Source organism: Lepus europaeus, chromosome 15 (genome assembly GCF_033115175.1).
Source record: "Lepus europaeus isolate LE1 chromosome 15, mLepTim1.pri, whole genome shotgun sequence".
Taxonomy (NCBI): Eukaryota; Metazoa; Chordata; class Mammalia; order Lagomorpha; family Leporidae; genus Lepus; species Lepus europaeus.
In genome coordinates, this window is record NC_084841.1 from 94,468,791 (window position 1) to 94,495,906 (window position 27,116).

At 53.3% G+C, this 27,116-nt stretch overlaps 1 protein-coding gene across 1 annotated transcript; it reads right to left on the bottom strand.

Annotated features, from left to right (window-relative positions):
- Positions 1-1,513: 1,513 nt before the first annotated feature.
- AGGF1 (angiogenic factor with G-patch and FHA domains 1) lies at positions 1,514-26,769 on the bottom strand. Its single transcript, XM_062212544.1, has 14 exons — positions 26,569-26,769; positions 25,380-25,482; positions 23,185-23,372; positions 20,873-21,037; positions 17,372-17,560; positions 12,766-13,063; positions 11,647-11,755; positions 11,320-11,371; positions 9,824-9,925; positions 8,146-8,311; positions 6,843-6,925; positions 5,054-5,181; positions 3,409-3,508; positions 1,514-2,441 (listed from the first exon to the last, which is right to left on the bottom strand). Exons 1-14 carry the CDS (start codon positions 26,767-26,769, stop codon positions 2,241-2,243), a joined length of 2,085 nt encoding a protein of 694 aa, XP_062068528.1. The 3' UTR covers positions 1,514-2,240.
- Between the last annotated feature and the right edge of the window lie 347 nt (positions 26,770-27,116).

The window sequence follows — 27,116 nt, forward strand, 5'->3', positions numbered from 1 at the left end:
GCAGGGAGAGGGAGCCTGCTCTCGCCCCGCCCTGCCGCCCTGCTCATGGAGCTCAAGGAGACTGTTGCAATAGCAACAACAAGCCCAGCCCCAGGAAGTGGCTCATGACTGGCTGAGGCTGGCTGGGACCCTCCAGGGGTCTCTAGGAGCCTAGAGAGAAGCCGCTGTGAGAACCGCGTAGGCCCGGGCCTTCCTGAAGCAGAACCAACCCTGCGCTCCTGTGCCTGTGACGAGGATGATGGCCAGGGTTCCAGGGATCGAAGTCCACACTGGGACAGCAGGGAGCCTGGCCTGAACCAGACACACACGACTGCACACTTCCACTCCGTTGGAGGATGCGACACAGAGCGGGCGGCTGCGGCCAAGGCGTGTCAGCAGCTCCGAGAGTGAACACGGTGCAGGGCCCAGAAGTGCCCCCAGGCCCCCAGGCCCCCGGGCTGCTCCCTAGGGGCCGTCCTCTGGGCACCCCCACCTCCTGGAGCTCTCTGCCTCCTTGGGCCTGCCCTGGAAATGTGCCGAGTCAACACGCACATTGTACACAGGCCGGGAGATGTCTCACTTGGGCAAGCGCTCACGCTCCGTAAGCCCACAATAAAAATGATCTCAGAAGCAAAACCTGCAGAAGCAGAGAGAAGTTTCCTTTTAAGGACGAGCGCTCCTCGGGCTACTCAACACCAGCAAGTTTGCGGCTTTGCTCAGATGGTGCTGGGCTATTCTCAGCTTGGCCAGCTGCTCATGTTCCCGGCAAAATTATGAAATGCTAGGATTCCTAAAATTCACCAACTTGCAGCTCCACTTAACCTCTTAAACTTTTAAAACACCAGATATTAAGCGATTTCACGCGTAATCCAAACTGTGCACCGTTCACATTTATGGCTCCAAACATACAGCAGCTCACATGTGCTACTCCCGCTGTTTCCAGGGGCTCCACCCCCATCCTCAGACAGACCCTGGGGCAACGGCGCTCACCAGAGCAGAGCCACGCCGCGACGGGCACCCACCACCCACCACCCACCACCCGATGCAGCCTGAGGCTCAGGAGTTCAAATTCCCACACTGCAATTCTTCATCACCATCTGCAGGTCTTCCATTTCCTTAACCAAAGAAAACGGAACAAAGGGCAACGTCACAGCCAGCCACACCAGCCGTCACCGGCCTGACGGTGGGAGCGCCAGGACCAGGCCCTGTCTCGCAGCCACACACCTGCAACAGCAGCAGGACCACTCCACGTCCGGGGCACATGCGGACAGCTCGACGGTGCAACGTGGCGCAGGGCCTGGTTCCCCAGCTGACGCTATGGGATGGACAGCCGGGGTCCAGCTCTCCCGCTCAGCATGTCTCCCTATGTGCCGGCACCACTCACGCAGGGTCCTGTCTCCCCAGTGCAGGGCTGCACACGGCGCAGGTCCCTTTCTTCCCAGCACAGGGACCTGCAGCTCACTCTCACCGCCACAGAGCGGCAATCAGAACCTGCAGACCAGTGAACATGCAAATCACGGCTCCAACAAACCACTCAACATTGTCATTTTTTATTGCATTTGTCAACATTTCCCATCAATATTGTGAGGCTGAGGCTGAGGCTGGGAGACCCTTGCACTACAGACCTGGTATCCCTGGCAAACTCCACTGCCCGCAATGGTACTGAACAGAACTACAAACGCCAGCACGCTACGCGACTCCCACACTGCTCTCAGCTGCTCTCACCTAGAATCTCAGTTGCTACGAAACTAACACATGTGAATGCGCAACACAGAGCACACATCCACAGATTCTTCACAGAAGAAATGAGTGGCCGTGGGATCTCCCACCAGAGTCAGCTGTCCACGAGCTCTGGGCTGCTCCCCCACCTCAGCACCATCGCCCACACCTTCTCAACGTCCTCACCAGCTTCTAAGGGGCGTGGACGGGGATGCATGGAAGTCAAAACTGCTCCAAGGAACACTAGATTTTTTCTCTGCTGCTGTGCGCTCTGGGGACAAGGACAAGATGCAGTTCATGAAGCTCACGCACTGATGTAATGACCAGACCAAGTAACAAGCCTGCCAGCCACTCTGCCCGTGAGCGTTAGGCCACTCAGCACACGCCCTGATCCAGTCACTGTAGCTACACTTTATTACAGCCTACACGTGGCGGCAGCTGTGACACAGGTCCCTGTGCCACTGACCTTCCGAGAAGCAGTTTCACGTAAGCGGAGACTTGCAGACTCTTCCTCCAAGCTCCCGACCACGCTGCGACTGGCTTCACTCTGCAGTCCCTTTCACCCAAGGCGCGCTCCCCGGCGCATCTCTGGGCGGCCTGGTTTCCGGAAAGTTCTCAGCAAACCTCTCTCGCGCTTTGTCCCAGTTCTTTCTGCTCTTGTTCTGGAGGAGGGCACCCTCTTCAATGGAGGACGGCTGGCCGGTCCCCAAGCCCGCGTGAGCCTGCCGAAGCTGCAGCTGGATCTGTTGAGAGGGCTTAGCTTAGGGTCTGAACACAGTGAGTGTGCCGTGGCCACACTCGCACTCTCATCTTCAACTCACCACACACTGATGCAGACAAAAACGCCAAACGCACCACAGGCACCCAGGCACACACGCACCGCCACACACGGACGTCAACTCCAGTGTCTCCGTCCTCCTGCAGCACACACAGCCAAGTCACGGCAAACAGCTGCTCCGGACCCAGCACCTGACGTGCACCTGCAGGGGGTGCCAGGCACGAGCAGGGACGCCCTGAGCCCCCGTCTTGTTTTCACTCGAGTGGGGGAGCACAGGAGTCAGAGCGCCTGATTGTTTCCACGGCGGAGGGAGGACGGGAGGCACCACGAGCGCACGTTCTCGGGGTTCCTGTTTCCATAAGAAAGCTGAGGTCCAATGTTGTCTACACACACAGCTAGCCCACATGCTGAGTGCGCCGGACCATAACAGCTGCACTCTCCACAGTACCGCAGTGGAAAAGGCAAGGCTGCGTGCGACTCAGATCCACCACCTCTCTCTCAGGTGGCACAAGTTCTGCAGGCAGGCAACTTTGTAAGGTGTGTGAAAGATAACCTGAATCGCTCACAATTAAGCCAGACACTATTCTCTGGAACACAATCCCACATCTCACATGCTCTCATTCCTGAACCCAAGGGACTCCCAGCCAACACAGACTCTGCCTGTCTGTAGCAGGACACTGGCTGTATCTGCAGTATGCAAGACCAGGCCCAGAAAGGAAGGCACTGAACAATGGAGCCGGAAGAACGTCTGGCTCAGGACACAGTCCTCACCCCAGCCCTGATGCAGGACAAGACTGGGAGAGGCTTCCTCGAATGCATGAGACAAAGCACAGACACACACATGCACGTGTGGATTGGGTCTCGCTCGGCCCGTGTTGCCCTTGGCACTGCTGGGGACGGCAGGAGTCTGCCGCAAGGGGACACGGCCTTACCGGAGCGCGCATGCCGCCGCCGTCCTTCCCCAAGCCCTCGCCTTTCTTCCAGCCCATCTTCTCCAACATCTTCCGGCCTTTGTTGCTATCTGTAATTTCACTAGAAGGAAGACGAAGGTGGCACAGTGGTAAGTTTGTGAATTAAAAATGATCAGTCCAACTACCGAAAATTGTTTGGCATTACCTAATGAAGCTGCAGACATAAAAATTTCACTCCTACGAATGCTAACTATGTAACAAAACGGCAAAAGTGTCACTCCTGCAAATAGGAACTATGTAAACGAACTATGTTTATAGGTGTAGCAAATCTGCCATCCGTGCCCTGTCCACCTGTAGGTGGACGTAGGTGGACAAGTTGCGTCTATCCACGGTCAGCGTTGGGCAGGAGGAAAACAACCACATCCGACAGGGACGCAAGACAAGCAGGGCACAGACACAACACACAGTGAACTGTTCACTGAAAACCTCGGAGTAAGGGAAACGACTCCACCGCTATCCCGAGGGGCGACGCCTCTGCAGAGAGGCGGGAGTCGGGGGACCCCAGAGGGCGGGCTTCCAGGCGACTGGACATTTCCACTCCTGTCCAAGAAACACACATTCTGCCAACCTTAGGTGTCACTGAGCTAGACACTGACGGCTTGTGTGCTTTTCTGACAACGTTATGCATCAATGAAACAGGCAAAATAAAATGAAACAAAACCTCTTCTTCGCTATTTGTATTTTGTCCTATAATTTGATACTGCACTGAATTAAGGATGTTCCAGTGTTATAGTCTATTGTATTAACCTTTCGGTTCTACAAGATGTGTTGTTAGTTTTTCAGTAAAAATAAACAGGCCAATGCCTTCCACTTTTACTGTGGCCTTCTGATACAGTCCTCATATTCTAGAGCATTTATGTGAGGACAGGAAGTGTGCAACACTGCTGCTGCCGAGGGTAGCTAAGCTGTGGGCGTGTCTGGTGCCTGCCCCGCTGGCTGTCTCTACACTGCCACCTTGGGGAAGGGTACGCCCACCTCAGAACCAACGGCATACAACAGCTCATTAATGCTATCATCACCCCTTCCACACAGAACACTGAAATCTTAATTAAACCCAGAAACTCTAAGAAAACAAAAAACATAGCCAATTGATTAAATGTAGACATATGCAATATTACAGGTTTCAAAAACCATTTTTCATGCTTTATCAAAGCTGTAATCAACAAGAGAGAACCAAATCAAAGAAAAATAGTATCACAGAGTTAACAAGAACAAAAGCATCCGCACGTTAAGGAATTATAAAAAACACCCGGGAGGGTATCTGGCCTTGTGATTAAGACCCCCCACAGCCCACATCGTACATGGGTTTGATTCCCAGCGTGGCTCCTGACCCCAGCTTCTTGCTACAGAGGACCCTGGGAGACTGTGCTGATGGTTCAGGTAATGGCCCCAATCCAAGTGGGGACCTGGATGGAGCTCCTGGCCCCGGCTGTGGCCTGGCCTGGCCAGTCTGCTGCAGGCATCTGAGGCGTGAACTAGCAGATGAGCGCACACGCACACGCACACGCGTGCGTTCTCATCTCTATTTCAGAGGCAACCACCAGAACTCGGGTCCTGAAGTCAGAGTCCCCGCTGCATGGCATCACACAACACACAGGACACTCACGCATGGACAGACGCAGGAGCATCGTCCCTCAGGAAGGGCCCTTCACTCCCAACCTGCTCTCTGCGCTTCCCAGCTCGGTCTTTGTATTTTGGATTCTTCAAGGCCTTTTCATCTTCATAATCTGTATTCTTAACAGAGAAAAAAGAAAAGCTGATAAATAAAAATGTCATTTCTGTACATTTGCCTTAGCTGGCAAAAATGGCTCCACGTGGGGCCAGTGCTATGCTATAGAGGGTAAAGCTACCACCTGCAGTGCCAGCATCCCATATGGGCACCAGTTCAAGTCCCAGCTGCTCCTCTTCCAATCCAGCTCTCTGCTATGGCCTGGGAAAGCAGTAGAAGATGGCCCAAGTCCTTGGGCCCCTGCACCCATGTGGGAGCCCTAGAAGACGCTCCTGGCTCCTGGCTTCAGATCGGCGCAGCTCCTGCTGCTGCAGTCACTTGTGGAGTGAACCAGCAGATGGAAGACCTCTCTCTCTCTCTCTCTCTGCCTCTGTAACTCTGCCTTACAAATAAATAAATCATTCTAAAAAAAAAAAAAAAAAAAAGGCTCCACGTGACCTAACAGAAGAAACCAAGCTGTGACACACTCTCCTTTGCAGTTCTAACACTGCTACAGGTTGTAGCACAACGTGGGCAGTGACAGAGGTGGTGAGAATAGCACACGGCCTTACTGCCGTGTTCTCACGTCCTGTGAGCACCCACATTTAAAGGAAAACATAGAACAAATGGGAGTGGAAAAGCCCACCCCCTGACAAAGTCTCTCTGGAAGGCGAGGCTGCAGCCCCACTCCGCCCGACCCGGCAGTCACCTTTCAGGGCCCTGGAGAGCACAGTTCCGACTCAGCGAGTGCAGGCTACCAGTGTTCGCATGCGCCACACCTGCAGTGTCGGCTGACTCAGCAGGCAGCCTAACCCTCTGTTCCCGGAGCTTTCTAGACGTTTCCAGTTCTAGGTTTTATACTGACACCACGACTCACTCTCAGCTCATCTCTGAATGCGGCGTGAGGCAGGGACCAATGCTTCCTGTCTCTGCACGTGGCCATCTATGTACGTTAGCACCGCCTGTTGAAAGACGCCCTTTCTCTATCCAACTGCCTCCCTCCTCTGCGGAAAACTGCTCGCCCACACATGCACAGGCTCACACATCCAGAGGTGCGTGTACCCCCGGACTGCTTAGGTCCATGCCCATACGACACTGTCTTCAGACCAAACGGAAGCCACACGTGCTCTTAGCGGCACCGCACTCAGCGCAGGTCTCTGTGAGCCGCAGTCGCTGTGGAAGTCCACTTACCCTCAGCGGTCCTTAGTCAGGATCCCCAGACCTCCCAGACCAACTTACACAGTGACAAAGCACAGAAGGACACTAAGCAGCCCTGGACAGCAGTGGACACTCACCACAGCTAAAGGCAGTTTTACTCAAACCAGATATATCGTTTAAAACATTCAACAACACTGTGGCGCAGCGGGTTAATGCCCTGGCCAAAGTGCTGGCATCCCATATGGGCGCCGGTTCTAGTCCCAGCTGCTCCTCTTCCTATCCAGCTCTCTGCTATGGCCTGGGAAAGCAGAAGATGGCCCAAGTCCTTGGGTCCCTGCACCTGCGTGTGAGACCCAGAAGAAGCTCCTGGCTCCTGGCTTCGGATTGGCATAGCTCTGGCCGTTGCGGCCATCTGGGGAGTGAGCCAGCGGATGGACCACTCTCTCTGTCTCTACCTCTCTCTGTAACTTTCTTTCAAATAAATAAAATAAATCTTTCTAAAAAATTCAACAATATTTAAAACCCATACCTGTAAACCATATTTCACTCGTATTTTCTTTAATTCTTTTCTCCTTTCCAACTCTTTTTCTTCTTTACTTAGTGCTGGACCAACTAAAAAAAAAAAGTTTAGTTAAAAAAAGAATCCAACATATCCAATAGATGTTGTAGCAACTACTGTTAATTAATAAAAAGCTAACAGTATTAGTAACCCATTCCTATTAATAAAAGTTTAAGCACTAATATACATGATTTTGGGTTGTGTTAAGATTCTCTGGGCATTTTTGTAACTAAACTTGGAAAGAAAACCAAAAACCAAACCTTACAGGAAGATTATAATATAGATACCATAATGAACAATGGTGACATCAAACGGCATACCAAAGTAGAAATACTCTGTAAATTTTCCAAAGGCACAGACACAATAGACATTGTAATACTCAAGATTCATGTTATCGTGTAATATGACACACTCTATTTCACCCTAAGTATCAGAAAAAAAGCAAACGGGCATGCATATGACCAAGGGGAATCTGACACAGAAACGCTCTCACAGCTGACACATCTGTGTGTGAGCAGCTTTACGTGGCGGCCTGAACACAGCACAACTCAGCCCGCGGGGCACAGAGCCGGCAGACCAACATCAACCAAAAACTCCAACGCCTCTCGACTTCCACGCCAACGCCATGTGACAGGCTTTCACCACGGGTGACTTCTTCTTGCTGGTCAACAGATGTTAAATCTTGTCATACAGTTAAAAGGAAATCAATTTTTACGATATTATGTCACAATTTTTAAATTATACACTCTGACAAAAGCTGCATACAGTGTCCATGTTTTGATATGCATACTCTATGGAATGAGTGGCCCAATGAAGCCAATTAACAAACACATTACCTCACCTTTCCTTCTGCGGTGAGAATACCTAAAATTTGCTCTGTTAACCATTTTTAAACAGTTCTCACAAAGGACATTTAGGTACCACAGCAGTCTATTTCCAAGTGCTGCTAAACTGGACTAGCAAAAAGAGCTGATCAGTCTCTTTCCTGGTCAGAAAGCCACCTAATGGCTCATCATCTCAACCACACGCTAACACAGAAAAGCCAGCACCGTCACAAGCAATACCCCAGGTCTCCAATTTCAAATACGCGGAATCGTACAGCCTTGACTCACTCTCCCGACACCCACACTGAAGCACCGTCACACCCACTGAGACACGGGCTCGCAGTGCCCCGGCCACCCTCACGACCCCATCACGTCCACCAGCCGTGGAGGAGGAGCTGACGACCGTCTTTCCGAACGCCCACGCCCGCGTGTAACAGTGTCTCACGTACCGAAAGCTTCGTGCTTCTTATCAAGGCGCAGGTGCGCTCTCACCTGCCCTGGCTCGCAGCCATCGCACGTCTCGCTGCCAGGGTGGATGTGGAAGGACAGCACCGTCTCCCCGATTCTCACCTCATCCCCGTGCTCCAGCACGTGAGGGTCACACTTGGTTTTTGGCTAGAGGAGGAAATGTTAGAACACAGTCATGCCGGCTACGGTATGTGCACCGTACAGAACACCTGCACTGAAGACACGGCACGGCCCTCACAGCGAAGGACGCCCGTGCTCACCTCCAGGGCCCAGCACAGGACCCGCACCGCGGGGGAGAAGGCAGAGGCCCTGCGCACCTTCTGACGTAACCGAACCCACCAACCTCCCTATCTGCGTGCCCAGCACTATGAGAAACACACACCTTCAGACGTCAACTATCAACACAAGGAACTCTGGGAAGCCTCAGAGGGGCTGAGTGCACACCTCTGTCCTGCAGGCCGTGCAGGTCACGTTTCGTTCTTACAGAACAAGGCCTCTGTCTGCCCACTCTCCTCCCTCTCTGTCTCCACTGCATGCCAAGCACCTCCTCAAGAGCACAGGACGGAAGCACCATGGGTGCGGGGGGCACAGCCCCTGCCCTCCACGGAGTTTGCAATTCATGACATTTCCATGACAACGGAAAGGAAGGAAGGAAGGAGTGCCTGAAGGTGCTGTAAGAACATGCAGTCCACGGAGGTTTACCACACACTCGCGGGAGAGGGCAGAGCCCAGCACCACCACCACCCAGGAGCGCTTCCCGGCAGCCTGTTCCCACACGGCCAGACTGAGCTCCGAGGGGAACCCTGGCTGAGCTCCGAGGGGACCCCGGCAGCCTGTTCCCGCAGGGCCGGGCTGAGCTCCGAGGGGACCCCGGCAGCCTGTTCCCGCAGGGCCGGGCTGAGCTCCGAGGGGACCCCGGCAGCCTGTTCCCGCAGGGCCGGGCTGAGCTCCGAGGGGACCCCGGCAGCCTGTTCCCGCAGGGCCGGGCTGAGCTCCGAGGGGACCCCAGCAGCCTGTTCCCGCAGGGCCGGGCCTGAGCTCCGAGGGGACCCCGGCAGCCTGTTCCCGCACGGCCGGGCTGAGCTCCGAGGGGACCCCGGCAACCTGTTCCCGCAGGGCCGGGCTGAGCTCCGAGGGGACCCCGGCAGCCTGTTCCCGCAGGGCTGGGCTGAGCTCCGAGGGGACCCCGGCAGCCTGTTCCCGCACGGCCGGGCTGAGCTCCGAGGGGACCCCGGCAACCTGTTCCCGCAGGGCCGGGCTGAGCTCCGAGGGGACCCCGGCAGCCTGTTCCCGCAGGGCCGGGCCTGAGCTCCGAGGGGACCCCGGCAGCCTGTTCCCGCACGGCCGGGCTGAGCTCCGAGGGGACCCCGGCAACCTGTTCCCGCAGGGCCGGGCTGAGCTCCGAGGGGACCCCGGCAGCCTGTTCCCGCAGGGCCGGGCTGAGCTCCGAGGGGACCCCGGCAGCCTGTTCCCGCACGGCCGGGCTGAGCTCCGAGGGGACCCCGGCAGCCTGTTCCCGCAGGGCCGGGCTGAGCTCCGAGGGGACCCCGGCAGCCTGTTCCCGCAGGGCCGGGCTGAGCTCCGAGGGGACCCCGAGGCTGTCTCCAACGGCGATGTCTCCGGGGCAAGCCGCATCCAGTGTTGAGCACACACACTCACCTGGAGAATCTGCTTCCCGTTGACAGTCGTGCCGTTCTGACTGCCCTGGTCCACCAGGACGTAGCTTTGTAAGTCGTGGTCAAAATGCACTTCTGCATGAAACTTAGGGACACAAAAACCAAGCCATATTACATTACAGCTTTTTTTTCTAACCATGGGTAACAATTTTTCTGGCACGATGATGTGGACTTTATTTTTTTCAATACAAATTGATATTCTGGTAGAAATTTGGCGGCTAATGAAGAAGCAGTCATCTGTAATTCTCCCTAACACTCACAGTTCAGTATCTACCCATTATCTAACAATTCAGTACATACGAGGTCTTGAACATGCTTATGGATATGTGCATTATGAATGGGTTTCAAATTCTCTGTGCACCAAAACACATCTTCTTTGAATTCCACTCTGCACGCTTGGGCAGCGCCCTGGCACATGTGCCTCTGCTTTCTCAGCGCGTCACGAGGTCAGGAGCTGCTGCACACAGCGCCGGTCAGTCCCTGCCCTGAGTGAACACACCACGTGGACACACCACAACCATCCACTCCAACGACGCAGGCAATGCTTTCCCCGGTCTTACGATTTTTAAAAATATTCCTGCTAACCTTCTTATAGTACATGATAGTACATGTACATTCTGTGTGCACTGCAATGGAATAGCTAAAATATCACATATCCCACTTTTTAAAAATTTTTTAAAGATTTATTTACTTATTTGAAAGGCAGAGCTAGAGAGAGAGGTAGAGGGAGGAAGGGAGAGAGGGAGGTAGGAGAGGGGAAGGGAGGGAGATGGTGGTGGGGGTGCAAATGGAGTATCTTCCATCTACTCGCTGGCTCACTCCCCAAATCGCCACAGTGGCCAGGGCTGGGCCAGGCACTTCATAAGGGACTCCCACAGGGTGCAGGGGCCCAAGCTTGGGCCATCTTTTGCTGCTTTCCCAGGTGCATTAGCAGGGAGCTGGACTGGAAGCAGAGTAGCTGGGACTTGAACCAGTGCACATATGAGATGCCAGTGCTTCAGGTAGAAGCTTAACCTGCCGCACCACAGCGGGGCCCACACATCCCGCTGCAATCCTGCTCTGCTCTGACCTGACAGACAGAGACTCCGAAGGGCAAAGCTGTGAACAAGAGCCGTGAGAGAGGACAGACTGCTCTCGGCTGTGAGACAAGTCCAGGGCCAAAGAGCCACTTCAGTGTCCTGAATCCTGATGTGATTTGTTTTGGAGTTGACAAAACATGTAACGTGCCACATGGCATGTCACTCAAAAAACATGTCAAATGGGTACTACTTTAACACTTAGTGCGCTCCCCTGCTCCAGGTGTTCAAAGCAAACACAACGTGTTCAGACTGTGGAAGGATTCTTCTCCCAAGCACTGGAATGCCGAATCCATACCCCCGGCACCACGGTCACTGCACCCAGCGTAAACCCTCGCTCTCCAGGAGTGAGAACGCCGCACGTCCTACCTGGGAGGCCCTCTGGCAGAATCGCCGCCCTTACCTTACTGACACCGACTTCAGGGATGCGCAAGGTGTGCTCCATGTCCTTCTCTCTGCAAACGGAAGCGACAGTCACTTCCACAGCACAAGCACGGGACACACCAGCGGCGTGGAAAGACTCAGGAAGAAGCCCCCTAAGGGACCACCCGTCTCCTCCCTGGCTGTTCCCACGGCTGCTCTTCTCTGAAAACTGTGCTCTCCGTGGGGAGATGCTGCCTTAGTCCTCTCTGTAGCCACAGTGCACAGCATGTCTGACACGCAGCACACGTTCAACCCTGCCTCTGTGGAAGCCCTGGCGGAAGGAGACGATGACGTGAGCTATTTTTACCTTCCAATCGTAGCCGGGTTCACAGCGGTAATGATAAACAGCGACCCAGTCTGCAGCACCGGGGACCTGATGACAATCACTCTGATACATGGGGGCCAGATCTTCTCCTCTGCAAGGCAAGGAGACGGACACGTCCACTCAGCCGCAACAGAGAGCACACTCCAGGGGGCGTGCCCGAGGCACCCTCACGTAAACACCCGGATCACACACCGCAGCTCTGACTAAGGAATTTCTCAGGCTCTGCAATTTGACCTCTACACATTGCAGCAGCCTACGAGGCCCCGCACAGCCGCAGGGGTCAAGGAGGGGCGCAGCACACCCACACCTGGCAAGGTGTTTAAAGATCTGGGACTTGAAAATATCCCAAATACATACTTCTAAGTTAGGAAATTCAAATGTACTTTACTAAAAACTGTAGAACCTTCACTGAGAACAAAAGAACAAAAGTTCCTGTCACACAGTGTGAAATAATGTGCTTTAAAACCACGTACTTCTACCTTCAGGACAGAAACAGATTTGCCACAGTATGCAAGTGACTGGATGCGGAAGCACACTTTTTGAGAGGAGCTTGCTCCTCCCTTCAACCTAGAAAGTAGACAGCAGGGACCAGCACTGCGGTGTAGTGGGTCAAGCCGCTGCCTGCAAGGCCAGCGTCCTATATGGGCGCTGGTTTGAGTCCCGGCTGCTCTACTTCCAATCCAGCACCTGGGAAAGGAAGTGGAAGCTGGCCCAAGTGTCTGGGCTCCTGCCACCCAAGTGAGATCTGGATGAAGCTCCTGGCTCCTGGCTTCAGCCTGGCTCGGCCCTGCCTGTTGTAGCCATCTGGGGAGTGAAGCAACAGATAAAGGACTTTCTCTCTCTGCTTCTTACTCTCTTTCAAAATAAAGCCTGCAAATCTCTAACCCCAAAAACACCTGCACATGTCCTCTTGGATCCACTGCAGGCCGTCTGTACTTCAGAAAGCACAAAACTTTCTTAGGGCCAAAGTATGAAGCAGTGCTTCACATCACAGTCTCTGGGGACCGTCAGATTCAGTACACAAGTCCCCGACATCGCCCGGGGCTGGGTTCCTGTACACCCACCGCCTGGCTTCCCTGTGCAAATGAGAACGAGACTCACCCTCCTCCTCGGTGTCCACACTGCCGCCGTCCTCCTCCTCCTCACCAGTGCCCTCGGTGTGAGAGTCTGTAATTTCACCTTCCTCCGGCTCACTGTCGGTCTCTGTGCCTTTCCCGGCGTCACCTGCAGCGGCATTCGCGGCGCTGTCACAGGGAGGGGACTCTGCCCCACATTGGGGAGGACTGTGTCTGTGATCCACGTCCGTTTTGGCCTTCTTCCTCCCATTTGCAAAACTCTCTGCCTCACCGCAGCTTGCGTATTCCACACTGGCAGCCTTCTGGTCTGCTGAACTCACGTCCTGAAAGGCGGTGGGTAGGCAGGTGGGGCAGGAGAATGGACCTTGACCATCACCACCGCGAACAGCCCGTGGCGTCACAGGGACGGGGGACACACAGGCAAGCACAGCAGCTGCGCTCTGCACCCGCTGCCTCTGCTCCCTCCCCGGTGGACGACGCCGTCACCAAAGCAAGGACTTCACAGCTCTGTAACCACCACGCGGAATCTAACCCCGTCTACGTCACCCCAGATCTGTCGCCCAAGCGATCCCGCCCTCCACACGCACTGCCCAGCCCACGTGACAGGGCCTGTGATGGACCTGTCAGGAGAGTCACTCTCGGACTCTCAGATTTCACAGTATTCGTGTTCCACCATCCATGAGACAGTTTACCTTCATCTTTGTGTACTAAGTCCTCAAAAGCCTGTGTATTTCACACTTCCAGCCATCTCAGTATAGACGAGCCACACAGCGCTCACCCACAGGCACACACAGCTCCACGCTGCCTGCCTGGACGGTGGGCCTGGAGAACACACCTATGCCTGATACGCTTTCTGAACGTTTAACCGGCCAGCAAGTCAATACAGAACCGATCCAAACAGAGCCAATGTTCACAAACTGCAGTTTGCCAAAACTTGGTATTCTGAGCACAGACAAGGTAGCTGTATCTCTGTCATCCCAAAATTTCAATTTGTTTGCGTTTTATTATTAATTTATTGTACACGTGGAGTTGACATGCTTTATGACAAATGAACTTTTTCTAACTGATAAAAATTGCATACTTTTACCATGTTCAACAACAGTGTACAAGTACCCTGTGGAACTGCCGAATTGAGCTAGTTAACACGTTCATTACACCTCACATTTCTGTGCTGACAATATCTAAGACTTATTCTCAGTGATTCTCAACAATACACAGTATTAACTATAGGCACCACATTACACAATGGATAAATCTGTAAGTTTAATCTTGGAAGAATCCAAGAGTTATTCCCCTGTTTTTCCTTTAGTTTGTAACACATTCTCATTTTTCTTTGTACCTTAGAGCAACAGAAAGAAGCAAACTCATACGTTCTTGTGTTACTTATAAGAGCGCATAGGGATCGGCATAGTAGCACAGCAGGTGAAGCCACGGCCTACGGTGCCCAGCATCCCATATGGGCGCCCCTTCCAGTCCTGGCTGCTGCACTTCTGATCCAGCTCCTTGCTAACATGTCTGAGAAAGCAGAAGAAGATGGTCGAAGCGCTTGGGCCCCTGCACCACTGTGGGAGACCCAGAAGAAGCTCCTAACTCTTGGTATTGGCCTGGCACAGCCATTTGGGGAGTGAGCCAGCAAATGAAGCATCTCTCCATCTCTCTCTATAACTCTGCCTTTCAAATAAGTAAATAAATCTTAAAAAAAAAAAAAACACACACATATTTACAGTACCATGAATTCTGTTTGTAGATGGCTACCTAGTCACAGTGTGGTAAATAAACCACTTACAATTCCAGCAACGCACTCATCAAGAACAAGAACAACCACAAGGACAATCCCCAGTCCATATAGATTTTCACAAAAGCAGATTCTCATCTTGTGTATTTTATCGTCATCATTATTCTTGGGCAACATGGGCAGCGGGAAGTGTGACCGTCAGCGGTGCTTCTCGCCGTAAGCTACTTGCAGCACGGAATGTTAGAGTGTTAGGTAAGAAGGCTGCTCGCAGACAGGCACTGAGGCCTGGGGAGGGGACCTACCAAAGGCTCATGGCAAACACACGTTTCCTGTCAATTAAATTTTTCCACGCACTTTTTGAGGCACTCATATATATACTTCACATTATTTCAAAAATATTCTTACTTATTATTTATTTTCATTTTCTTTAAAAGGCAGAGAGTTAGAGTTAGACAAAGATCTTCCACGCACTGGTTCACCCCCCAGCTGCCTGCTACAGCCAGGGCCGGGCAAGGCCAAGGCCAGCCGCCAGGAACTCCCTTCTGGCTCCCATGTGGCTATCAGGGCCCTGCTGCCTCCCAGGGGCGCAGGAAGCAGGAAGCTGGAATACGAAGCGGGGCAGGACTCGATTCAGGCACCTCGATGTGGGACGCAGGCATCCCAGGCAGCATTTCGGCTCCTGTGCCGACACACCCTGTGTTCAAGTCATCCACTCATGTCCGCAGCCTCCTGCCCTCCTTCACACAGTCGTCACCTCTAAACGCAAGCCTCACGCGCCCTGACAACGAGGAGGAAGCTTCAACAGCCTCTCCCGGCTGGCAGCCAGGAGATTGCTGTCAGAAGCTCAGGAACTCTCGCAATGCACTCAGGGTAAAGTCTCGGAGCTAGAGCTCGCGTCTTCTCGTGGCTGTGGAGCCACAGTGGACCCCACTGGCACAGAACGCATTTCAACTGCTTCCTAGGGAACAGCCGTGAGCCCCCGCAGCCCCCACCGCAGGGGAGAGGCACTTCCACGGCCTCGCCTGTCAAACAGTTCGCCCACTAAGAAGGCACGAGCCACTGAAAGAGGTCCTCAAACAACAGAAACCACTCCTCCTACCTTAGCTGTATACTCTTGATACATACGACCAACGAAGAGTGGAAATAAGCAAATCTAACAGAGAACAGCAAATGGATATGACCGGATCCTAACTTTGTATGCGAACTTTAGAATTCATACTTAATCATTAAAAAGTGAGTAACATGAGACAGAATTTCAAAGGCAAAGCATCCAGCAGGAGCCGGTTTACAAAACGCCAACGCCAAGCAAGCCCCTTTACGCCAGCAAACCACCAGCTGCTCTGTTAGGAGCAGAAGCCAGAGCACACGCACACCAGTTTCTAAATTGTCCTTAACATGACGTCTTAGGAGGTTTTCCAATCCCCTCAGTCTCTGTAACAACCATCTGAAGCCCTCACAGTACCTTCTCAACTCCGTGCACCACCGCTTCCTTGCTCAGTACCTTGCAGGCCATCTTAAATGCTTATCTTTTTTTCTGTTCTTATAAATATAAAGCTACTTCAAAAAGTTAGTGGGGGCCAAAGCTGTGAGATAGTGGGTAATACCACCGCCTGCAGTGCCAGATCCCATATGGGCGCAGGTTCACGTCCCAGCCGCTCCACGTCCGATCCAGCTCCCTGCTGTGGCCTGGGAAGGCAGTGGAATGGCTCAAGTCCTTGGGCCCCTGCACCCGCGTGGCAGACCCGGAAGAGGTTCCTGGCTCCTGATCGGCTCAGCTCCGACCATTGTAGTCAATTGACAAGTGAACCAATGGATGGAGGACCTCTCTCTCTCTGCCTCTCCTTCTCTCTCTGTGTAACTCTGACTTTCAAGCAAATAAATCTCGAAAAAAAAAAAAAAAGTTTGTGGAAAAATGGAATTAAGCATCGTTTATTTTGATGTAAATTAATTTTGAAGTTCAATGGATGCATAGCTTTTTCATAATGTGCATTTTCCACGCACTTCTTGAGGACTCTTCATATTGCTATAGAATTATGCAGAGAGATTTTTCTTTCACTTAAATTTTTAAAATAAACTACTAGAAACAAGATTTTCCAATAAAGAATTTGAACATTTTTATGGCTTCTATACACAAACACAGGTTTTCAATCTCAGCATGTACCTCCCTCCGCCTGCCAGCCTGGATTTCCAATGTTTGCTAATGAAAGCCCTACAGGCGACTCAGAACGCTGAACCTGACCTCTGACAAACACAGGCAGAGTTACGGACAGTGAGAGAGAGAAAGAGAGAGAGAGAGAGGTCTTCCTTCCATTGGTTTACCCCAGAAATGGCCGCCATGGCCAGCACACTACGCCAATCCGAAGCCAGGAGCCAGGCGCTTCTTCCTGGTCTCCCATGCGGGTGCAGGGCCCAAGCACTTGGGCCATCCTCCACTGCACTCCTGGACCACAGCAGAGAGCTGGCCTGGAAGAGGAGCAACCGGGACAGAATCCAGCACCCCGACCGGGACTAGATCCTGCGCCCATATGGGATGCCGGCACCACAGGCAGAGGACTAACCTCATGAGCCACGGTGCCAGCCCCCAAACTGTTTTTGAGGACAACATTCGCATCAAGTTACCAACCAGGGTCTGAAAGCCCCCCTCCCAAGTATGCAGCATCCTTAGCTGCCCTCCATCTATCCTCCAAATCTGAGAAATGTTCTCCACTCCTAGTCATGGAGAATTTGTGCAAAGCCCACATCTGTTCCACCCCAACTCTCCCCAGCTGTTGGACTGAGGCATCTGAATGTTTATGCTCGACATGCAGAGGAAAGGAATTATTTTCAGGGTCATGAAAATACTGGCTTATGCATGTCATCACCACTATGGAAACGTCCAAAACTATGAAGACATTACCTTTTCTTCAGCTGCCGTAGAGCACTCTGGGTCCTTTCTTCTCTTCTTTGATTTTTTATCCTTACTTTGTCTTGTGGCAGGAGTCTGGTAAGGCTGCAGATCCACCCGCGAATGAAACTGGTAGCGACCGCTGTCCACGTCGCAGTAGTAATAGATGCCAGTGGAAGGGTCGTAGTACAGCTGAGTTTCCTTTCAAAGTCAAAATGCAACAGAAAAATGTCAGATACATTTACTTATTTGAATCACTATAATATTTTTGGAAGATAATGAATTAAAGGTAACAGAATGGAAAATGTTTGCAACCTTCCAAAAGACAGTGCCATTTAATATCTAATTTTCCTAGAGTGAAAAGAAATCATATAAATATTAAATTTAACCACATGAAAGTGCCAATATTTGACCTTTTTTTTTTTTTACTGTTAAGGGACAGTGTTTCATATGGCTCACTTTAATACATTCACAGAAAATTCTAACAAGAAAACCCTCTGAAGGCATGCATCAGAAAAAGCTGATCGTATGAAAGCAATTCTGGACTTGGTACCCTCAATGACCACACAGTAATGGCCTGGTACTATAAAGCCCCAAGCCCCACTCTCAGTCATAAAACATGATTTCCCTTTTAATGTTCATTACTTAGAGTCACTGACAAAAAATCTGAAGATAAATTTAAGCTCATAAATACCATGACACAACATACTGTAAGCAGAAATAGATAATTTGCTTCACTAAAGTAAGTAAATAACACAGAGTAGCTATACCAAAATGAATTCTGGCAAATTACGGATAAAAAACTAAAAGGGACCAGTGCTGTGGTGCAGTAGGTTGGGCCTCCGCCTGGGGAGCTGGCACCTTCACATGGGCACCGGTTCTGGTCCCAGCTGCTCCTCCTCTGACCCAGCTCTGCTGTGGCCTGGGAAAGCAGTGGAAGACGGTCCAAGTGCTTGGGCCCCTGCAACTGTGTGGGAGACCCAGAAGGAGGCTCCTGGATTCGGACTGGCCCATCTCCAGCCATTGTGGCCACCTGGGGAGTGAACCAGTGGATGGAAGACCTGTCTGTCTGTTAACTCTACCTCTTAACCTTGTTAACTTTACCTCTACTTCAAAAATAAATAAATAAATAAACAAACCTAGAAAGCAAAAGTTGTGCAATTATTTGCATTTAGAAAATGCTGGGCCGGGTGCGCCGGCCGCAGCGCGCCGGCCGCGGCGGCCATTGGAGGGTGAACCAACGGCAAAGGAAGACCTTTCTCTCTGTCTCTCTCTCTCTCACTGTCCACTCTGCCTGTCAAAAATAAAATTAAAAAAAAAAGTAAAAAAAAAAAAAAGAAAATGCTGGGCCGGCGCCGTGGCTCAATAGGCTAATCCTCCGCCTTGCGGCACCGGCACACTGGGTTCTAGTCCTGGTCGGGGCACCGGATTCTGTCCCGGTTGCTCCTCTTCCAGGCCAGCTCTCTGCTATGGCCCGGGAGTGCAGTGGAGGATGGCCCAAGTCCTTGGGCCCTGCACCCCATGGGAGACCAGGAGAAGCACCTGGCTCCTGGCTTCGGATCAGCGCGGTGCGCTGGCCGCAGTGCACCAGCCGTGGTGGCCATTGGAGGGTGAACCAACGGCAAAGGAAGACCTTTCTCTCTGTCTCTCTCTGTCTCTGTCCACTCTGCCTGTCAAAAAAAAAAAAAAAAAAAAAAAAGAAAAGAAAATGCTGGATGGCATTCTCTACTGGAGATTTAACCGAACATCTCTAATCTAGTGACATCACAAATCCACGCACCCCACACCTGGGAACATTTTGGTGTACACAGACGGAGCAGCTTCTCCAGCTGTGGACGTCGCTGCAATCTGTCATCTTTAACCCATGCATTCTGCAGAATTCTCATCTTCTTTCCTCCAAGACTTAATCAGAGTTTTGGTCTTTTTTAAAATTATCTATTATTTACTTGAGAGGCAGAGGACCATAAAGAGCTCCTACCCGCTGCTGGCTGGGCTATGCTGGGGTTGAAGCCAGGAGCAGGGGCGGGAACCCGACTGCCTGAGCTCACTGCTGCTTCCCGGGGACTCACACCCAGGCTCTGTGATGTGGGACACAGTTATCTTAACCCCCAGACTACAAGCCTGCTCCTCTAAATCAAAGGTTTTTATCTTTACTACTAGTGATAATGGAATTTTTATAGCTTAAACTTTTAAAATCTCTTATTGGGACAAAATACAAACATTTTCAAAATATGAGGAATTCTACTTACTTAACATGTAAGAAAACAAGCACAATAAAAATGGCGAAATAATTCAGTCTGCAACGGACTTAGAATGTAACCTGACATTTACGTCAGGAGAAACAGAGAGAGGCAGAAGAATGACGAACACCCACGTCTACTGGGCAATGGTGTTCTCCTAGCAGCCTAGCAGCAGCCACTCCTTTGGGCAAGCTCGTGATCACCCTCTGCTCAACAAGACACCTGGCCCTGTCCCTGCAGTAGCGACAGCCAGCTGCGGTGCCATGACCAGAAGGCCGACCACCCGTTCCCTTCTCAGCACTGCGTTCTGTAACTCCTCAGAGACCAGGGATACGCCTGGGTCCCCGACACAGGCAAGGAAGTTCCATCGCCACTGCCAGCGAGTCCTGACTCCCATGGCCGCAACACCGTACTGTCAATCAACGACTTTACTTTCTGGTTCTAGCCAGCGTCCACTATCAATCAAATCTTCAGAAGTAAAATGTTTAAGAAGCCACAGACGATAAAACACTGACAAATAAACACACTACTAAGAACTCAAAAAAAGCCTCCGCCGTGGCCTGAATTCATAAAGTATTTCAAACAGTTTTTAAAAATCTCACCCAGGCCGGCGCCGTGGCTCAACAGGCTAATCCTCCGCCTTGCGGCGCCGGCACACCGGGTTCTAGTCCCGGTCAGGGCGCCAGTTCGGTCCCGGCTGCCCCTCTTCCAGGCCAGCTCTCTGCTGTGGCCAGGGAGTGCAGTGGAGGATGGCCCAATGCTTGGGCCCTGCACCCACATGGGAGACCAGGAGAAGCACCTGGCTCCTGCCATCGGATCAGCACAGTGTGCTGGCCGCAGCGCGCCAGCCTTGGCGGCCACTGGAGGGTGAACCAACGGCAAAGGAAGACCTTTCTCTCTGTCTCTCTCACTGTCCACTCTGCCTGTCAAAAAAATTAAAAAAAAAAAAAAAAAAACTCACCCAAGCCTAGAATAAACAATCTTACATCCTTATGAATTCCATATTCAAGTGCGTTCCTTAAACATTTTACAACGACGTAGGTAATTATCTGCTTCCGTGAGTGAAGCCTCAGTGTCTCAGCGCATTTCTCTGCATGTGAATGTTCACCTACAACGATCACCAGCGGCAGCCTGATTTACAAGCCCGGAGGTGCAGGACCGTACGCCACTTTCTCCCTTCTGCCGACAGCTGGGACTCAAACGCCGGAACACAGCTGCTCATCTTCCCGCAGCCAGGTACGCGCCCACACAGCACTCAGTCTGACACACTTACCGAGTCGTAATAGAAACCAGTGCTGTGGTCGAAGTAGAGCCCAGTGCTCTCGTCGTAGCTGAAGCCCGTCTGCGACACGGCAGCCTCCGCTGCAGCTCTCAAGCTCTCGGCCAACGACGCCCCTTCCAAGGGCGCACCTTCAGCTGCCGATGCAGACGCTGGCCCCTAGGAGAGACACTGTCAGGTCAAATGAGACGAGCTTCTGTGCATCCACGCAAAGTCAGCAGACCCAGGACGACAAACACACCTAGAACTACGCGGACACGACTCCAGCTTCGCCAGCGGAAACACTTCAGGAAGCTACTCTGAGGCACTTTCGAAAACATTTACTAGTGTGTCCGTTAATCAGACTCTGACCCAGCTTTGCAGACTAAAAGTGAGGACAATTACTCAAGAATAAATATAGTAAGCAACACACACACACACACACACAGACTGGACATTTCCTGTAAGACAAATGCTCTAGTTTCTTCAGCAGTTGTATCTTGGTAGAAAAGAGAATTCAAAGCAAGGCAATGGGGCAGGCACTGTGATGCAGCGGGTTAAGCCGCTACTTGGGATGCCGGCATCCCCGACCAGAGTGCCAGTCTGAGTCCCCAGCTACAATGCTTCCGACCCAGCTCCCTGCTAACACACCTGGGACGACAGCGGATGCTATCTGAGGCCCCTGAGGCCCTGCCACCCACACGGGAGCCCCAGGCAGTTCCTGACTCAGGGCTTTGGCCTGGCCCAGCCCTGGCTATTGTGGGCACTGGAGGAGTGAACCAGCAGATGGAAGATCTGTCTTTCTCCCTCTTGATCTGTCACTCTGCCTTTCAAATAAACCTTGAAAAATCAAGACAGATGGAAGAGAAAGCTACAGAGTAAACGAGATGAAGAAATTACAAAAAGTTTATGGAGAATCAAATTAAATGACATTTTTTGTGCAAAAATACATGCATAGGGGTTGGTACTGCGGCGTAGTAGGCTAAGTGTCTAAGTACTTGGGCCCCTGTACCCACATGGAAGACCCAGAAGCTTCTGGCTTTGGATCAGCAAAACTCCAGCTGTTGTGGCCATTTGGGGAGTGAACCAGGCGAAGGAAATGTCTCTTCCTCTCTCCTTCTATGTATTTCTGCCTTTCATTTACATGAGTACATGCACAGTTTTTTCATAATACACATTTTTAATGAAGTTTTTTTTTGAAAAATCTATTTATTTGAAAGGCAGAGTTACAGAGAGAGAGAGAAAGAGGGAGTCATCTTCCATCTGCTGGTTCATTCCCCAAATGACCACAACAGTTGGGGCTGGACCACACTGAAGCCAGGAGCTGCTTCTGGGTCTCCCACATGGATGCAGGGGCCCAAGCACTTGGGCCATCGTCCACTGCTTCTCCCAGGTGCATGAGCAGGGAGCTGGATCAGAAGTGAAGCAGCTGGGAATGCCAGATTTGCAGGCAGCAGCTTGACCTGCTACACCACAGTGTGGGCCCCGTTAATGAATTCTTTTAAGATCCCTCAGGTGCATGGATTTCAAAATTTTTTACACCAAAATAAAATTCTTTTAGTTTCACTTTCCACAAACTTTTTGAAGTACCTTCATATATTACACCCAGTGGGGATTCTAATTCACATGAATTATAAAAGTAAGTTTATAAGACATTCAGGGAAAGAAATTAGAATAGTAACAAGATACCTGATGTAAAAAAATTCTGAAATATTTATTTATTTGAAAGGCAGAGTTACAGCAGACAGAGAGAAAGAGGGAGAGAGAGCTTCCATCTGCTGGTTCACTTCCCAAATGTTCACAATGATTGGGGCTAGACCAGGCCAAAGCCAAGAGCTTGGGACTTCCTCCAGGTCTCCCATGTGGGTGGCAGGGGCCAAATACTTGGGCCATCTTTTGATGCTTTCCCAGGCACATTTAGCTGGAAGCTGGGTCCGAGGTGGAGCAGACTGGACTGGAACCAGCACCCACATGGGCTGCCAGTGGTGGTCTAGCCTGCTGTGCCCAACACCAGCCCCACATTAAAATTCCTCAGGTGTGACACTGATGTAGTTGTGAGCCAAGGTTATCGAGTGGAGTCCAAGACACACGGTCAGATTTTGTTTCACTTTATGTAGACCCTAAAAATTGAGAACATGATGTGACAGGAAGCAATTACACATAAACAGGTTTTACTTTTCCAGCAACTGCAGTGGCTCTGCTTAACTACACAGAACATTCACCACTCCTCGCGTGCCGCGCTAAGCAGAGACGTGTTCTTCTCACCCTCACAGTAAGAGGAGGCCAAGCTCTCGAGCGCGGCCGTCCCCGGCTGCGCACTGCATTACCTCAGTGTCCGGGGCGAGGTGGTGCCCAGGGGCACACCCAGCAGGGTCAGCGTAAGCAGCACGCTCTGGCTGTGACTGGTCTTCGCACGTCAAAGCTGGAGCTTCAGCACGCTGGCGCTGCTGAGCTGCGAGTTCAGCGACCTGATTTGCCAGACTGTCATCACTATAACAGGTCTGGTAATAATAATCTGTAGCAAAACAAACCAAGCGGCAGGTTAGGACGGTGAAGGTAAAAACGTCTCAATTCCAAAACACTGGCACTGACGACACACACGGTCCACGATTTCTACAGTACACACACTTAGAAGGGAAGAACTGGCGGTGCAGACTAACCCAGGGACGTATGCACCCAAGTCTAACGTCCCCATTCACACCCACCTGTCACCGAAGAGAGAAAAAATGCAGCACCCTGGGTTCTCCACACCAACAGGAAGCAAATCGGCCACAGCAACGCTTAGCTTCTAACCTCACACCTGGCACTGCTGCTTACCAGTGACAGCAAAGCCGAGGTGTTAGTGGCTGATTTCCTGTCATCTCTCCGCATGAGGCTGACTCCTAAAAACGTCTACCACACAGAACGTAAGACAGCACTACTGCTGTCTGTGGCAGCTCAGCTGAACTCGTAAGTGATGTGCCTCTGAATACAACAAGACAACACTTAGTGGGAAGGCTACGACTTCTTGTAATCTGTTCATTAAAACCCAGCAGCTCCCTGGTCTTCCTCACAGTGTAAGGCCACTCTGAGGCCACGGTGGTGAGCTCACTGTTCACCAAGGGCCCAGGAGACTGTCACTGGACACGCTCCTCAGCGGACACCCCAACAGGGTAACAGGCCTCTGGTCACAAGGAAGGATGCGTAAGGAAGTAGGTGACTCACAGCGAGGCAAGAATCCCGCAGCAAGCGTGCCAATGACAACAAATCGGCCACGCCACAGTGAGTGTGGCACTAAGGGCACATGAACCATGACACACATCAGGGAGTGTGCCAGTGAGAACACGTGAGAACACGTGACACACATCAGGGAGTGTGCCAGTGAGAACACGTGACACGCATCAGGGAGTATGCAGTGAGAACACGTGACACACATCAGGGAGTGTGCAGTGAGAACACGTGAGACGCATCAGGGAGTGTGCAGTGAGAACACGTGAGACGCATCAGGGAGTGTGCAGTGAAAACACGTGACACGCATCAGGGAGTGTGCAGTGAGAACACGTGACACGCATCAGGGAGTGTGCAGTGAGAACACGTGACACGCATCAGGGAGTGTGCCAGTGAGAACACGTGACACGCATCAGGGAGTGTGCAGTGAGAACACGTGACACGCATCAGGGAGTGTGCAGTGAGAACACGTGACACACATCAGGGAGTGTGCAGTGAGAACACGTGAGACGCATCAGGGAGTGTGCCAGTGAGAACACGTGACACACATCAGGGAGTGTGCAGTGAGAACACGTGACACACATCAGGGAGTGTGCAGTGAGAACACGTGAGACGCATCAGGGAGTGTGCCAGTGAGAACACGTGACACGCATCAGGGAGTGTGCAGTGAGAACACGTGACACACATCAGGGAGTGTGCCAGTGAGAACACGTGAGCCATGCCAGTAGTGTCCCAGTGAGAACACGTGACACACATCAGGGAATGTGCAGTGAGAACACGTGACACACATCAGGGAGTGTGCAGCGAGAACACGTGAGCCATGCCAGTGAGTGTACAATGAGAACACGTGACACACATCAGGGAGTGTGGAGCGAGAACACGTGACACACATCAGGGAGTGTGCAGTGAGAACACGTGAGACGCATCAGGGAGTGTGCAGCGAGAACACGTGAGCCACACCACAGTGAGTGTGCCTGTGAGAACACGTGACACACATCAGGGAGTGTGCAGTGAGAACACGTGACACACATCAGGGAGTGTGCAGTGAGAACACGTGACACACATCAGGGAGTGTGCAGTGAGAACACGTGACACACATCAGGGAGTGTGCAGTGAGAACACGTGAGCCACACCACAGTGAGTGTGGCCCTGAGAACAAGGGAGCCACGGCACAGAAACTGCCGGAACAAGAATACAATTGTACTTTTTCCACGAGAACCAGCTGACGGGAGACACCACATCACAGGAGAGGAGTCGGCGTTCCATGAGCTCCCACCGCACCGAAGCGGCAGTGGAGAGCAGCAGGAGGGGGTACCTGAGGCCGCCCAGGCAGCGCCGTCCTCTGTCTGCACCTCCACATCGGACTTCTCCCTGTCTCTGCTCCTCCCGCAGTGCAGGACCTTACTGAGCTCCTCCACCTGAGAGAGAACAAGGCGTCAGGAACATCACAGCCACCCCGGGACACGCCAGTTCTCTGATACTGCAAGAAATAACGTTTTTTTTAGAGAAGTGCCAGGAACAGCTGGTTTCCTATTCAGAAAAAACTAAAAACGGCATAACTTACTTCCTTTGACATCTACATTTAATTTGCACCGATCTTCTTCAGCTCTCTTGCTAAATGTCCAAAACGATGACAGTATTTTAAAAGGTCACTATTCTCCTTAAATAGGAATTTCTGGTTCTGAGTGTCGTGACTATCCGTACCGGAAGCAGCTCGAGGCGCTTCCCTGGGGCTCACGCAGGCCGCTCCCAGACCGAGCCGGAGCCGAAGCCCGGCACTCAGCGAGCTAGAGAGCACGCCGGCTCCTGCGGGGCGGCTTAACAGACTCGGCCGGGACCAGAAAATAAAAGTTCCACCGCCCCCGCCGCGCCCACCGTCACCAGGACGCAGGGAGAAGCGAGCAGGGGAGCAGGGCGGCGAAGCGGGCGCTCACCGCCCCAGGACGCCCCCGCCCCCAGCACGCCGCCCCGCCCCCAGGACGCCCCCGCCCCCAGCACGCCGCCCCCGCCCCCAGCACGCCGCCCCCGCCCCCAGCACGCCGCCCCGCCCCCAGCACACCGCCCCCGCCCCCAGCACACCGCCCCCGCCCGCAGCACGCCGCCCCCGCCCCCAGCACGCCGCCCCGCCCCCAGCACACCGCCCCCGCCCCCAGGACGACGCCCCCGCCCCCAGCACGCCGCCCCGCCCCCAGCACGACGCCCCCGCCCCCAGCACGACGCCCCCGCCCCCAGCACGACGCCCCCGCCCCCAGCACACTGTCCCCGCCCCCAGCACACCGCCCCCGACCCCAGCACGCCGCCCCCGCCCCCAGCACGCCGCCCCCGCCCCCAGCACGCCACCCCCGCCCCCAGCACGCCCCCGCCCCCAGCACGACGCCCCCGCCCCCAGCACACCGCCCCCGACCCCAAGACGCCCCCGCCCCCAGCACGCCGCCCCCGCACCCAGGACGCCCCCGCCCCCAGGACACCGCCCCCCAGCACGCCCCCGCCCCCGCCCCGCGCACCTGCGTGCGGAGCTCCTGGTTGCTGCTCTCGGCGCGCTGGTACAGCCGCTCCGTGTGGTGCAGCAGCCGCTCCACCTCCCGCACCTGCCGCCGGCAGCTCCGCAGCTCGCGCTCCAGCTTCTCCACCTTCCGCCGCAGCTGCGCCAGCTCGGGCTCGGGCGAGGCGGGCGGCGACGGGGGCGACGGCGCCTCCGCCGCCATGGGCGCGACGGGCGGCGCTCAGGCCCGGGCCGGGGCCGGCGGGCCCAGGGGCCACGGGAGCGCGCGGGCGGCGGGGGGCGGCCTCGGCCCCGGCCGCACGCGCCGGGCCCCGGCCATGACGCGCGGACGCTCGCGGCCTGCGGCCGAACGGGGCGGCGGACGGCCCCCGCGCGATCTAGGCGGACCGGGACCCTGTACCGGAGACTCCGCGCCCCGGTCAGGGAGACGCGGGAGCAACGCGGGCGACGGAGGCGGCCGGGGAGCCCGAGGCCAGGGGCGCCGCGGCCGTCAGGCTCCGAGCCGGAAACGAAGCTCCGGGGGTGGGCGGGCCCCGGGCCGAACCGGAA